Source organism: Heteronotia binoei, chromosome 7 (genome assembly GCF_032191835.1).
Source record: "Heteronotia binoei isolate CCM8104 ecotype False Entrance Well chromosome 7, APGP_CSIRO_Hbin_v1, whole genome shotgun sequence".
Taxonomy (NCBI): Eukaryota; Metazoa; Chordata; class Lepidosauria; order Squamata; family Gekkonidae; genus Heteronotia; species Heteronotia binoei.
In genome coordinates, this window is record NC_083229.1 from 23,553,861 (window position 1) to 23,569,065 (window position 15,205).

Genomic DNA, 15,205 nt, shown 5'->3' on the forward strand with positions numbered 1-15,205 from the left:
AAAACCTCAGCTTGAGACCCTGGAGAGCCGCTGCCAGTCTGAGAAGACAATACTGACTTTGATGGACCAAGGGTCTGATTCAGTATAAGGCAGCTTCATATGTTCATATGATTCAGCATGTGCTGTCCTTTACATTGGATACCAACTTACTGGCTACCTCCCCAACATAGCACACATATGTAAACATTTGCATATATAGATAATCAAAATGTGATCGCCAGTGTTCCCTCTAAGCTGAGTTAGTGTGAGCTAGCTCACAATTTTTTAGCTTCCAGCTCACACATTTTTTTGTCTCAGCTCAGGAAAAATGGCCCTAGAGCAAACTAATTTATGCAGTAGCTCACAACTTTAATTCCAGTAGCTCACAAAGTAGAATTTTTGCTCACAAGACTCTACAGCTTACAGGGAACAATGATAGCCCTTTTCCACATGTAGATTGCATTCTCCGGAGTATGCTATGGCCAGGGCTTTTTTTGTAGCAGGACCTACTGTAAGCTCCAAGATTGGCTGCATCATGGGTGTGTGGCCCAATATGCAAAGGAGTTCCTGCTTTAAAAAAAAAGCCCTGCCTATGGCTACTTGTGGTCTTGAGGAAGTCATGGGTGCTCAGTTTGCACTGAAATTGCTAAGGGCTTAACTAGATAATACATATGACACAAGTTGGGCTTTGACTAGATGTGGAGCAGGGTGGTGGCTTGCAGTTGTTTTAGATTGAGAAAATGGCATGGTAGGGAAAGCTGGTTCTTCCTCCCCTCCCACCATGGTCCTGAGCTGAATAGCGCTCTGACATTCTTTGAATTGTTATTGCCCCAACATTACGTATATCTGCAAGTCAAGTTGGAGGAGCTCTCTCTGAGCTGTCTCAACTGAATCCTCTAATTAGGCCCTAAGATACAAGCAACTGGTACAATACCCTATGATTCTGACATAACTTCAACAAATTCCATTTCCATTGGGCTTCATCCAGCACCCCTGGGAATGGAGTTCTTTGTATGCCCTGGAGGCTCGCTGGAACTCCTACGTGCGCAGAGTTTCCCATTCATCATTTTTATTCCTAGAGCTCTCCTCTTTGTTGGGAGTGAACTGGGAAACCCTTCACACAGGGTGTGCAATCTGCGCACGCAGCTCCTGCATGTATGAAAAAATGGTGGTGAACCAGGGAAAAGATACATGCATCATATTTTTTTTCTGATGGATGGTAAAAAGGGAAAGTAAGCTGTCAAGCTGCAAAGCCCATTTTGGGGTTTTCCAGGCAAGAGGAGGAGGAGGAGAAGGAGGAGGAGGATGATATTGGATTTATATCCCACCCTATGCTCTGCATCTCAGAGTCTCAGATCAGTCATAATATCCTTTATCCTCCTCCCCCACAACATACACCCTGTAAGGTAGGTGGGGCTGAGAGAGCTCTCCCAGAAGCTGCCTTTTCAAGAACAGTTCTGCGAGAGCCATGGCTGACCCAAGGCCATTCCAGCAGCTGCAAGTGGAGGAGTGGGGAATCAAACCCAGTTCTCCTAGAGTCCATGCACTTAATCACTACACCAAACAGACATGGTTTGCCATTGCCTTCTTTTGCATAGTATATCCAGTCTTTCTTGGCCATCTCCCAACCAAGTACTAACAAAGGTCAGCCCTGCTTAGCTTCTCTGTTGGAATCAGCCTAGTCTGGGCTACCTATGCTGCCAAAGGGAGTAATTTCCTGTGACGCTGAATGTTTAAGTCCAGTCACAATGGCTTTTCATGGACTCTGGGACAGGGAGTATCTGTAAATTAAGACATGGAGGTCTTCCTGGATGCCTGACTTGGGTACGCTTGGGTTATGAAAGCCGCAGAGAGGTCTGTGGTCTGGCACTCCGATGTGGTTTTTTTCCCATGTGCCAGGCCTCAGATTTTCGTACAGAAATAACTGGATCAGATTATTCTCTTATATATGTGCAGGACAAAGCAATTCAAACAGGCCTGGATCTGTTCCAGAATGGAATAAGGGCATTCATGTATTCCCAGGGCCTGACCTAGACTGTCTGGCTCCCTAGAAAAGGCTAACTTCTGATGCAGCCCCCCCCCCCCCCAGACTGATAAAGTCACCAAGTCACACGGGGGTGTCCAATTTGGTGGCCCCAAAAGGCTGGCACCCTAGGCAATCACCTAGTTTGCCTAGCGGCAGGGTTAGCTCTGTGTATTCCTTATCTTTGAATGCAACATCTCACTTCAAAATGTTAAGGTGGTGAATATAGAATTGTGCCTTTAGGTCTGGTTCTGCAGGTGATAGCACATCCATGAGTTTAAACTTAAACTTTGCCGCAGTCACATAGGAAGAAGGGGTAGAGATCCTGAGCTAAAAGGCAAAAGGGGTGTGCGAGTGAGGATTAAAGAACCTCACCCCTCACATCTCCTGACAGCCCCCTTCTATTTTTTCTGTCAACCAGGCACACTGCTTCTTGATCGGGGGGTGGGGGGGTGGGATGGATTGCAGGGAAGTAAAGACACAGGTGGAGGAGAATTGGGCACAGACATCCCAATCCACATATTCTATTTGTTGTTAAAACTGAACCCACTTTGCTTTTACGCAAAACTGAGCCAAATCTGGATTTCAAACACAGGGACCTGCTGTCATTTTGTCTGGTTTGGCTCACAAAGAGGATATCACCGGGGTTGAGTGGTAATACGTTATCAGTTCATTCCAGTATTTTTCAGTTCTTATGCAGAGAATGGGCAAAAAAGAAGACCTTTTGTTTTTGTTTCTTAGCTGAACCTCTACTGCCGTGCCTGAGAGATAACCATCTCCTAAGTTGACCCCACCACAATCCTGCGACTGATGGCCCCAGGTAGGGTGTAGATGAAAAGCACTAGGAATATGATCAGGATAATCAGAATCAGTCCGATGATGATGTACTTCTTGTAATTCCTCCAGATGAGATGATACAGACACTTGAAAGGGTTGACAAACCAGGAGAAGGAGGTGTCAGGCCGGCTAGAGTAAGAGAGGGAGAGAGAGGGAGAAAGCACATTTTTGTAAGATGCCTAGCTGCAAGTAAGTATGTTCTCATTTTAAACTTCTGCAAGTTGCTGTCATTGAAATAGGAAATGTGTTTTGTATTTCCCCCCTTATTCTACTACACTACCACCAATGGAAGGGTTGAGGGCATGGACACGTGTACCACAACATCATTTCTGGTGAAAACCCACAAGTGACATAGGGTAGCTCTAGGAATCTATGGTTAAATCATAGAATTTCCAGATTCCTAGAGCAACCCTATGTCATAGGAAGTGTGACATTGCCAGTTTTTAAAACAGGGGATAAGAGCTGGGGATGGGAGGTTCCCTCCCCCCACCGGGGGAATGGCAAGCCTACTACTCAGCAAAGTTTGGAGCCTTTCTACCGCCCAAGGAGACTTTCTCCCATGGAAGCTGTTCTTTCCCTAGCAGAAGAACCACTTCTGTTGAAGGAAGGCTTCACAGGCAGGAGGAAGGTTTCAGATGTTGCTGAGGGGAGTGGTAAAATACAAGCCAGCATCTCAAACTACCTATTCCCTCCTCCGCAGTCATTCTTATATCTGAGGAAAATCAATCCTGGATGCCAAACATACTTCTTCAGTTCCTGTACTGTACAGATGAAAAACCGGACAGGGTGGCAACTTGACTTACTTTGGCTTTTCTAAAGGTTCCGGCTCCTTCCGGGCCTTACCCACTGGGTTCTTCTCAGCCTCCTCAGCTGTGACTAGATGAAATTCTGCTTCTACTTTGCCCTAGGTTGAGAAGAGAGTCCATTTTAGTGGCTAGAATCTAAATGTAAAAGGTTCTTTGCCAACTAATGTTTATGAATTATTCATTAAAATACGGACCAGAGGGCAAGATGGCTAAATAACTTGGCTCATAAAATACAGCTTTGTATTTACTGAGGATAAAACACTTAGCTGTTACTTATTAAATCTATATCCCACCTCTGTGGAATTCAATAAAACAAATTTATTCATTTCAATTATGCTCTGTCTTTAGCAGCTTATATTGTGCCTCTGTCCTCCATTTGTTGTACACCACTTTGAGCCTGATCAAAACTGTGTATGTGCAAAGCTGCTGCCAGTTCAAACTGGTCAGCAGCTATTAGGATCATTAAGGACCTTTCTCCCTTTCTCACAATACAAGAACTCATGGGCATTCGATGAAATTGCTGAGCAGAAAGGTTAAAACGGATAAAAGGAAGTATTTCTTCACCCAAAGGGTGATTAACATGTGGAATTCACTGCCACAGGAGGTGGTGGCGGCCACAAGTATAGCCACCTTCAAGAGGGGTTTAGATAAAAATATGGAGCACAGGTCCATCAGTGGCTATTAGCCACAGTGTATGTGTGTATATAAAATTTTTTGCCACTGTGTGACACAGAGTGTTGGACTTGATGGGCCGTTGGCCTGAGGGGCCGTTGGTTCTTATGTTCTTATGACCAGGGGTGGTCAAACTGTGGCTCAGGAGCCACATGTGACTCTTTCACACATAATATTGTGTGGCTCTTGAAGTTCCCACTGCCTTGTCAGCTGGCTTGGAGAAGGCATTTCTCTCTTTAAGTTACTCTTCCAAGCCAAATCAGCCTGCAGCTTGGAGAATGCATTTAAAGTTAAAGTTGCTTTCTTTCCAACTCTCCCTCCCTCCCTCCCTCTCCATCTATTTTGTTCCTGCCTACCGACTTTCAAACTTTTGATGTTCATGTCTTGTAGCTCTCGAGCATCTGATGTTTTTTCTATGTGGCTCTTACGTTAAGCAAGTTTAGCCACTCCTGCGAAGGACTAAGACAAACACCAAAGGGTAGGATTTTATTAAAACCCAGCATTTACTGATGGCGATTGATAATGTCTTGCATCTGGTTTAATTGTCTGTTTAAATTCTTGTCTGGTAAGTAGAGCAGTTACGCAACAAGGACAGGAGACAAGGTAACATAATTCAATTCTGCATCAAAGCTCAGTGGTAGAGCCTCTGCTTGGCATGTAGAAGGTTCCAGGTTTAGTCCCTGGCAGCCCCAGTTGAAAGGATCAAGTAGCAGGTGCTGGGAGACCTTTGAGACCCTGGAGATCCGCTGCTAATCTGAGCAGACAATACTGACCTTGATGGCCCAGTGGTCTAATTCAGTATAAAGCAACTTCACACATTCATGGGCTGTGGGAGAATGCACATGTGCAAAATCCCAATTGCACTGCATGACATGGTTATTACGTTAATATTTATTTAAAATATTTATTACCCACCTTTCCTCCTTAAGGAGCTCAAGGCAGCTTACAAGCACAGATAAAAATGCATTAAAAATATGAAACCAACATTTGAAATCACTACTCAGGACCACTGTTCCCTCTAAGCTGAGTTGGCATGAGCTAGCTCGTAGATTTTTAGTCTTTGGCTCACACGTTTTGTCTTAGCTCAGGAAAAATGGCCCCAGAGCAAATTTAATTTATGCAGTAGTTCACAACTTTTAAGCCAGTAGCTCATGAAGTAGAATTTTTGCTCACAAGACTCCACAGCTTAGAGGGAGCATTGCTCAGGAGGACTGGTACTAAACTTAACCAAATTCAGTCCTCACTAAAATAGTCTTCAGCTGCCTCCTGAAGGACTTCAGCTGCCTCCTAAAGCATCAAGCAGTGAGGAACAAAGGGAGGGTGAATTACCTGAAGGACTTCAGCTGCCTCCTAAAGCTTCAAGCAGTGAGGTACTAGGGGAGGGTGAATTACCTGAAGGTCTTCAGCTGCCTCCTAAAGCTTCAAGCAGTGAGGAACTAAGGGAAGGTGAATTACCTGAAGGTCTTCAGCTGCCTCCTAAAGCTTCAAGCAGTGAGGAACTAGGGGAGGGTGAATTACCTGAAGGACTTCAGCTGCCTCCTAAAGCTTCAAGCAGTGAGGTACTAGGGGAGGGTGAATTACCTGAAGGTCTTCAGCTGCCTCCTAAAGCTTCAAGCAGTGAGGGATTGAGGGAGGGTGAATTATCAAGTGGGAAAACAACACAGGGATAGAAGAGACACTCCAGCCTCTCCTCAGCATTACACTCCCAATTTCCCTTCTTGGGGCCATATTAATGGCAATGGCAGAATGTGTAACACACCTGTGACTCAACCAACTTTTAGGGTTTTCTCCAAATGATCATTATAGTTAAAATTATGCCGACATGAGAGCTGAAATCCCACAACATTTCCACAGAGTTTGGGAATCCACATGTTGCTACTGGCTGACTACCTCCTCTTGCAGCTTAATTAAAACAAGGAGATCTTTGACATTTTTTAAAAGACAACTCCCTTGAATTAATGAGAAGACAATTAAACAGTAGGAGATTGTGAAGTGAGAAGAGGAGTCGGGAAATTATATATCACGTGGTTTTAAGTATGAAACTGATGCCTCAGGAAACCATCATTTCCCCCCACTATTTTCTCCCTGCCTGTAAAAGAAGAGATCCTTCAGAAATTATCATTGCTCTTTGATATTCCATAATCCTGCCTCCAAAACTGAGTTTACTCAGTTCTGAGGAGATGCAAAAAACAATAAACAAAATTTGAGTCCAGTAACACCTTAAAGACTGACAGGATTTTTGGAGTATGAGCTTCCGAGAGTCAAAACTCCCTTCATCAGCTATCTGGGGGCTTTGATGCTTGGATGGTCATACCTCAAAAATCTTGTTGCTCTCCAAGGTGGTAGCGGACACAAATCTATTGTGCTACTGCAGACCAACATGGCTACCCTCTAAAACTTATATCAATCAGGTCATTAAAGTTGGGGTTGTCTCATATCAGGCTTACTCTGAAATGCACTCCCTGCACCCTAGAAATATGCTTCCTTGGGAAGTTGGAAGGATCTTTATAGACAGTCTAGCCCATGAGTGGCCAAACTGTGGCTCTCTTTCACACATGTTGTGTGGCTCTCAAGGCCCTACCACTCCATTGGCCAGCTTGGAGAAGGCATTTGCCACTTTAAATCACTTATCCAAGCTAAGCTAACCAGCAGTTTGGAGAATGCTTTCAGTTACAAGTTGCTTTCTTTCCACCTCTTTCTCCCCATCTATTTGCCTTCCTTCCTTCCCTCCCTCCCTCCTTCAAACATCTGACATTCATGTCTCACACTCTCAAACATCTGAAGTTTATTCTATGTGGCTCTTACGTTGAGCAAGCTTGGCCACCCCTGGTCTAGCTCAATCCCTCCTGAGTGTAGGAAGTCTGGAGCTAGAGAGCTAGAGGTGGTTGGCTCTCCTTCTTTGGAGGTTTTTAAATGGAGGCTAGATGGCCATTTGACAGCAATGCTGATTCTGTGCACTTAGGCAGATCATGAGAGGGAGGGCTGTGTCAGTGCTGAGTTCTTGTGGCCCTTTCTTACATGCCCAGGGAAATACTGATTGACACTTTGGGGCCAGTCAACAATTTTTCTCCAAGCCAGTCTATCCAGGGATCCTGGAGGGGGTTTTTTTTGCCATCTTCTGGGCATGAAGCAAGGGTCACTGGAGATATATGTGTCTGGGGAAGTATTTGTGAATTTCCTGCATTGTGCAAGGGGTTGGACTAGATGACCCTGGAGATTCCTTCCAACTGCATTCTTGACAGAGGGCTGCACGGTCTTTTGTATTTGAAGACTTTCAGTAAGGGAGACAGAAACTCCATACAGATCATTCCCTTGGCATAGAAACCTCTACTTCTCCTTGGCATGCTGTTTTTCTACATACAGGTATGTTTTTTGAATGGATCATCTGAACTCGTGAATTACAAAGTGGTACAGCTCAAACACAGGTTCACTACATTGGTGAGAAGAAACTAGGCCTCAAAGGAACACAGTTCCTGCAACCACAAGCCAGATGAGGGGAAAAAGAAGACCCAGAATTGCAGGGAGAGAGATGGAATTTGGATTCATAAGTTGAACAGTTCTGTAGTTAACCTGGTGATATTTGAAACTTCATGTTATTCCTGCTTTTAAAAGCACCCACCAGTCGCATCAGCTAAAGGCACAGCAAGCTGTCTTTGATGGTTTACCGTGAGTTCCCCGGCTTTGATGAACGGCCACCAGCCTCGGACGCGCTTCTGCTGAAATATGGAAATCTTGTTCTCCTCACTTATTTCAGTGACCATGCTGATGTCACAGCGCTTGGCAGTCTTGGCAGCTCGGGGGAAGCCATTCAGGTTCATTTCGAGGGAGCCTGAGAGGAAATACAAATGAAATCCCACATCGCTGAGAGACTGAATGAACAAAACATGGTTTGAACAATATCTTCTGGCTCAGACAAACTTAGACAAGCTCTGAGGGCTGAGTTCTTATTAAGAAGAGCATATATATTGCTTTCTCTAATGAGTGCAAAGATGGTGGGTTTAGGATGGCGCAGCAATGCCCATACTTCCACTTAGGATACCACTGTAGAAATGATGGTGTGTACTTCTGCACGGAACTTACAGGGTGACCTTGGGCCTTCACTCTCTCTCAGCCTAACTTTCCTCACAGGTTTGTTGTGAGGACAAAATGGAGGTGGGAAGAACCACTTACACCCTGAGTTCTTTGGAGGAAAAAGTAGGATTAAAAAATGTGGCAGATGAGTAATCTTTTAAAAATCCTGTCCTTCTTCCAAGAAGCTCAGGGAGCACACCTCCTTTTGCCCTCACAACAGCTCTGTAAGGTAGGTTAGGCTGAGGGAGAATCATGAGCCTACTGTCACTCAATGAGTTGTGTGGTACAGTGAGGATTTCAACCCATGTTCAATCCACTGCTCTTAACCACTACACCTCACAGGGATGCCAGCCTCCAGGTGAGACCTGGGGATCTCCTGGAATTACAGCTCATCTCCAGACTACAGAGATCAGTTTCCCTGGAGAACATGGATGCTTTGGAGGGGGGACCCTGTGGCATTGTACCCCATCGAGGTATCTGTCCATCCCAGACTCCACCCCCAAATCTACAGGAGTTTCCCAACCTGGAGCTGGCAACCATACCCCACCCAATCCCCACCCGTAGCCAAGGGGGATCTGGCAGCCCTAACACCACACTGTTGTGGGACAGTTGTATATTTATTATTATATCCTGCCTTTTCTTTTAGTTCAGGGCAGCCCAAATTCCACCTCAGTATTTCATCTCTGACCTTAGCGTTTCCCATTCTTTCACCACATAATCTGGCATCAGAAAAAAATGTTCTGCCAGTTTCCTGTGGCCCTTTGTGCAAAGTGAAATAATTCTGCTTGTCCAGACCAGGCCTTACCCAAGAAATCATCAGAAGAAAGCCTTTCAAAGTCCCAGACCTGAAGCACCAATTCTGCTGGTATTTTGCGCTCTGTCTTGTCCAAGGAAAATATGTTCTCTCTCTTACAGACAACCATGTGCTTCTCAGCGGGGAGATAATGGAATGGAAAGACAAAACGCCAGTTGAAGTTCCCTTCTCCAGTCAAAGAGTTGTAATGCACGTCGGTCTCCTGGCGGTCATCTTCCAAGCCTTTCAGCCACCTTTTCAATGCAAGAGAATCAAAGAGATTAAGAACCCCCACTGGATAAATTAATCCAGCAAACAGGAGGATAGCTCTAAGGCCTAAACCAGGGGTCCTCAAACTATGGCCCGCGGGCCAGATGCGGCCCGCTGAGGACGTTTATGAGGCCCGCCGGGTTATGGCAAAATCAGACTGCGTTAGCAATGCACACTTCCGGCACTGGGCTGAGGCGGTGGAGACAGAGTGTGAGGTGATACTGAGGTGAGGTGAGTTCCCAGGCCGGGGTGTGTGGTGTGGGGAAGGGAGAGAGATGCAGAAGACGGAGAACTGACGGCCCGTGGCCTTGTACAGTAACGGCAGTCCGGCCCTCCAACAGTCTGAGGGACAGTGAACTGGCCCCCTATTTAAAAAGTTTGAGGACCCCTGGCCTAAACCAATAATTTCTCAAATTTTTCAAAGTGCGGGTCTGCTTTTAAATTTAGGCTACGATCACATACATTAATCAATGCACTTTCAATCCACTTTCAGTGCACTTTCCAACTGGATTTTACCGTGTTAACTGGCAAAATCCAGTTGGAAAGTGCATTAGAAGTGGTTTTAAAATTGTATTATTTAGGCCATTTTCCCACTTACCTTACCCCGGAGCGACGTCCCTCTTCACCGCGCTGCGTCTGCGCGGATTTCGCACAAACTGCTGCGCAGCACCAGGAAGAGCCGCGTAGTCCCGGGGCTTTTGCGTCGCAAATGTAAACCGCCAAAAAGCAGTTTACATTTGCGACGCAAAAGCCCCGGGACTACGCGGCTCTTCCTGGTGCTGCGCAGCAGTTTGTGCGAAATCCGCGCAGACGCAGCGCGGTGAAGAGGGACGTGGCTCCGGGGTAAGGTAAGTGGGAAAACGGCCTTAGTGTGCGTTATCGCAGCCACAGTGCATGGTGCAAGACCCACTTGCAAAGCAACTTCATGCTACTCTCCTCCTCCCCAGCATAATACACTGACAATCTCACAAGCACCCTGTTTTCAAGGTCCTACAGTCCAACCGGTAGGACTAACTGTACCTTCCATATCTTTTTTTTTACAGGGCCATGGCATGGATAGGGAGAGGGTTTTAACTAGAGCAGCCAGTTCTGGATTGGGAAATGCCTGGAGATTTTTGAAGTGGAGCCTGAGGGTGAAGTTTGGATAGAAGATGAAGATAGAAGATATTGGATTTATATCCCGCCTTCCACTCCGAAGAGTCTCAGAGCAGCTCACAATCTTCTTTACCTTCCTCCCCCACAACAGACACCCTGTGAGGTGGGTGGGGCTGGAGAGGGCTCTCACAGCAGCTGCCCTTTCAAGGACAACCTCTGCCAGAGCTATGGCTGACCCAAGGCCATGCTAGCAGGTGCAAGTGGAGGAGTGGGGAATCAAACCCGGTTCTCCCAAATAAGAGTCCGCACACTTAACCACTACACCGAACTGGCTCTAGGGGAGGGACTTCAAAGGGACATAAAGTTCACCCTCCAAGGCAGTCATTTTCACCAGGGGAACTGATCTCCGTCACCTGAAGATCAGTCGTAATCCCAGGAGAACTGCAACCCTACCCTGCCCAATCCCTGGCAACCCTAGGTCTAACTCTTCCTGCAGTGCCATCTTCTAAGCCGTAATTCTACCACCCTCCAATGCTTTGGTGGAAACACATAGGAAACTTGTATGTTTCACTCAGTGGAACAAAGAGCAGGGACCTCTGGGGTAGGGAGGTCGCTACACAATCTGGATCTGACTTTAGGCCTCTCGTGTCTGCTTTTTAGCATAAAAATGCCCTCTAAGTACACAAACAGATCTTCCAGAATCTTGGCAATGTTTGATCCCCATGCAGGCAGACAAAAGAGGAGTCTGATTCAGTCCCTTAAGATCTGTTATATATGGCTGGTGAGTGTTTGGGCTTAACAATTCCAAGTTGTGAGGGGCAGTTCTAGGGCAGTGGTCATCAACCTATCTGGACACGAGACTCACCCTTAACTCTCAGCTGGTGGCATGTGACCTACTTGACAGGGAATTTTCTGTTTGAAATTCAATTTCCGTATCTCAAACAGTTTGATGGATTGCTGGCAGGGCTTTTTTTGAGCAGGAACACACAGGAATGCAGTTCTGGCTGACTTGACACCAGGGGGTGTTACCTAATATTCAAATAAGTCCCTGCTGGGCTTTTTCTACAAAAAGCCCTGTGTAAAACAATGGTGATGTCAGAGGGTGTGGCCTAATATGCAAATGAGTGCCTGCTGGGCTTTTTCTACAAAGAAGCCCTGTGTGAAACAATGGTCATGTCAGAGGGTGTGACCTAATATGCAAATGAGTTCCTGCTGGACTTTTTCTGCAAAAAAGCCCTGATTGCTGGATCAAAATAACATTTGAGAGGCATTTAATATGAAAGCAAAATATATTTATTACTACAAGGGAATGGGGTACTGGGAGAGGAAAATAAAGCACTAATCCCTACATCTTAACACAAAGAAAACATGGCTAAGACTGAGAGAGACTTCCTGATTCTTCTTGACCTTTAGGCTGACTAGACAAAGGAGTCACCTGACTAACTAGCCAAACAAACAAGCTTTCCCACATTATCTCTTGATTGGCAGTGAGCCAGGATCTTCTTCCTAGTTCATGCAAACAATAGGAATCAGGTACAGTATTAACTCTATAATGACTGGAGCTTTAGAACATTGCAATGGACATGCAGAACAGATACATAATTCCAACACTACTGAGCAGCAAACATGTGACAGGAAGTGATGTGCCACCAGAATCACAGGAAGAGTATCAGCCTAGGTTTTATCAGAGGAAGGGGCTCCACATGGCAAATTGCACACTGTGCTGCTGAAAGATTGTCTGGCAGGGGTGGGTATAGTCAGGCTGGGCTGACTACAGAAGACAAGGGAGAGTTTTGGCAGGGAGGGAGAGAAAAGCAATTCTTTGCACAGCTTTGTTTTGTCCTGCTGCTCCTCTCAGTATGCGTGTGAAGAGTGGCAGGAGGTGTGGCACCCTTGCTGTCTGTTAGGGTTGCCAAGTACCTTTAAGCCCCCATTGGGGGACTCTCCTCATGTGTGCGCCAATGTGTGCAGCACGATGACATCACCCAGAAGTGACATCATCGCGCCGGTGACGTTTCACGGTGACCAATCTAGGCGATTCCGGAAAAAAATCTATGGTTTTCCCGGATGCTCTAGCCATTTGGGAGAGAAAAACTCTATGGTACCTATTGCTGGAGCTGATGGAAAGTTGTAAGCAAAAAACAGCTGGAGAGCTACCGTTGGCCACCCCTGCCATAGAGTTTTTCCTCCCAAATGGCTAGAGCATTCGGGAAAACCATAGAGTTTTCCTGAAATCACCTAGAGCGGTCATTGCACAATGTCGCTGGCACAATGACATCACTTCTGGGTGATGTCATTGTGCTGGTGACATCGGGGGAAGTTCCCCCTGCCGGCCCAATGTGGGCCAGCAAGTTGGGAACTTCCGGGGCGGGGGAATCCCCGCCATGACTGGGGGCTTGGCAGCCCTACTGTCTATGCATGCGCACTAGCAACAGATGTTTCCAAAAAGTGGTGGCTTTACAGGTCCCTGTGCCCAATCGACAATCCACAACCCACTTCAAGTTGATGATGCACAGGTTGAAAACCACTATTGCAGCGTACTGTGTAGTGTGGTATCCAGCCTACATTCCTCTAGTTTAAATCCTTTGCTTCTTGACTTCTGCTCATGGAATAGAGTGAAAAACTTCAATTTAAACTGAGGAACTGAGCAGTATATTGGTAACAATATTTTAAAAATAAAAGTGGTGTATCAATATTCTGAAAATAGATTCAGGTGGGTGGCCTGAAGCAATAGAACAAAACTTGAGTCCAGCGACACCTTTAAGATGTCGATGTAGCCAATGCAATGACGTCACCTAGAAGTGACGTCATTGCACTGGCTTTTTTTGAGCAGGAACACAGTTCTGGCTGGCTTGGCATTGGGGGTGTGGCCTAATATACAAATGAGTTCCTGCTGGGCTTTTTCTACAAAAAGAGCCCTGTGTGGAACAATAGTGATGCCAGGGTGTGGCCTAATATGCAAATGAGTTCCTGCTGGGCTTTTTTTCTGCAAAAAAGCCCTATTTAAGACCAACAAAGTTTAATTCTGGGTGTATCTGAAGAAGTGTGCATGCACACGAAAGCTTATACCCAGAATTAAAAACTTTGTTGGTCTTAACTACGGGACTCAAACTTTGTTCTGATATTCTGAAGTTTGCTAGACCCAGAGTCACAAAACAGGAATAAATTTGAGGATCCACCACAATTTTGGGAGGTTCAGTCTTGAACCAGGAAGTGCCCTGCAAGGCCCAGAACAGTGACTGCGTTATTTTTAAATTCCAGAAAACAGCTTCTTTCCAGAGGAAATACAGCTCAGTTTTGCTGTGACCAGAATGCTTTTTCCTTTCATATTTCTGCCGATTATCGCCTGCAGTTGTAAGACATGTCAGGAATGTTAACAAAGCTGTTTGATGATAAAGTTCCATCAGGAAGCTATTAAAATTCTGTCCCTCTCTGCCCCTTTAAGGAACAAAACACCCCTGTCTCTCAAAACTCTGAATTATAATGCATTTCCTCAACCATTAAGCTTTGATTTTTTTTTTAAAAAAACCCCTTTTCTAATATGATTGCTTCACTTCATTAAAAAAAATACTTTGGATGCACAACTTTTTATAACACAGGGCCTCTTGGATGGGCAGTGTCTTGGGGCAAATGCTCCTCTCGTCAGGAGAAGGCATATCGCAGACTCAGAGACAGGGCTGGCCCTGCCACTAGGCAAACTAGGTGATCGTCTAGGGCATCAGCCTTGTGGGGGCACAGAATGGGGTGCCCTCCATGTGACTCGGTGACGTTATCAGTGCAGGGGGGGGGGGGTTGCCAGAAGTTAGCCTTGCCTAAGGTGCCAGTCTAGGGCTGGCCCTGATCACAGAGTTGGAGGTCAGATTCATGGATAGGCCTAAACCCAAGTGTGTGACTGTACAGGGACCATGAAGAAGATCATCAGCCTTCCTGTACATCACAAAGGAGCTGTCACGGGGTACCTGAATACAAGGTTCACCTGTGCAGCCGGCAGCATGTACAACCTACATGCTAAAGCTGTGTATGAACTAGAACACTGTTTTTTTTCCAGCACTTTGCTTATGGAAGGATAGGGTTGCCAATCCCCAGGTGGGGACAGGGGATCCCCCGGTTTGGAGACCCTCCCCCCGCTTCAGGGTCGTCAGAAAGCAGGGGGAGGGGAGGGAAATGTCTGCTGGGAACTCTGTTACTCCCTATGGAGATTTATTCCAATAGAAAATCATGGAGAATTGATCTGCGGGTATCTGGAGCTCTGGGAGGGGCTGTTTTTTGAGGTAGAGGTGCCAAATTTTCAGTATAGCATCTAGTGCCTATCCCCAAAATACCCCCCAAGTTTCAAAAAGATTGGACCAGGGGGTCCAATTCTATGAGCCCCAGAAGAAGGTGCCCCATCCTTCATTATTTCCTATGGAAGGAAGGAATTGAAAAGGTGTGCCGTCCCTTTCAATGTGAAGGCCAGAACTCCCTTTGGAGTTCAATTATGCTTCTCACAGCCTTGATCTTGGCTCCACCCCAATGTCTCCTGGCTCCACCCCCAAAGTCCCCAGATATTTCTTGAATTGGACTTGGCAACCCTATGGAAGGACAGGATCTCCTTTTGTATGTGCATCAATTCTCTGCCTGTTTAATTCTAGCTAGAGGTGGAGGTGGCATTTCTGATGA

At 46.0% G+C, this 15,205-nt stretch overlaps 1 protein-coding gene across 1 annotated transcript in view; it reads right to left on the bottom strand.

Annotated features, from left to right (window-relative positions):
- Nucleotides 1-2,492: 2,492 nt before the first annotated feature.
- FER1L6 (fer-1 like family member 6) overlaps nucleotides 2,493-15,205 on the bottom strand; it is a 152,581-nt gene continuing 139,868 nt past the window's right edge. Inside the window, exons 38-41 of the mRNA XM_060243113.1 lie at nucleotides 9,194-9,435; nucleotides 7,983-8,146; nucleotides 3,643-3,743; nucleotides 2,493-2,968 (exon numbers count right to left, since the gene is read on the bottom strand). Of these exons, the coding sequence (XP_060099096.1) occupies nucleotides 2,782-2,968; nucleotides 3,643-3,743; nucleotides 7,983-8,146; nucleotides 9,194-9,435 (694 nt within the window). The 3' untranslated portion in view covers nucleotides 2,493-2,781. The remainder of the gene's footprint in view (nucleotides 2,969-3,642; nucleotides 3,744-7,982; nucleotides 8,147-9,193; nucleotides 9,436-15,205) is intronic.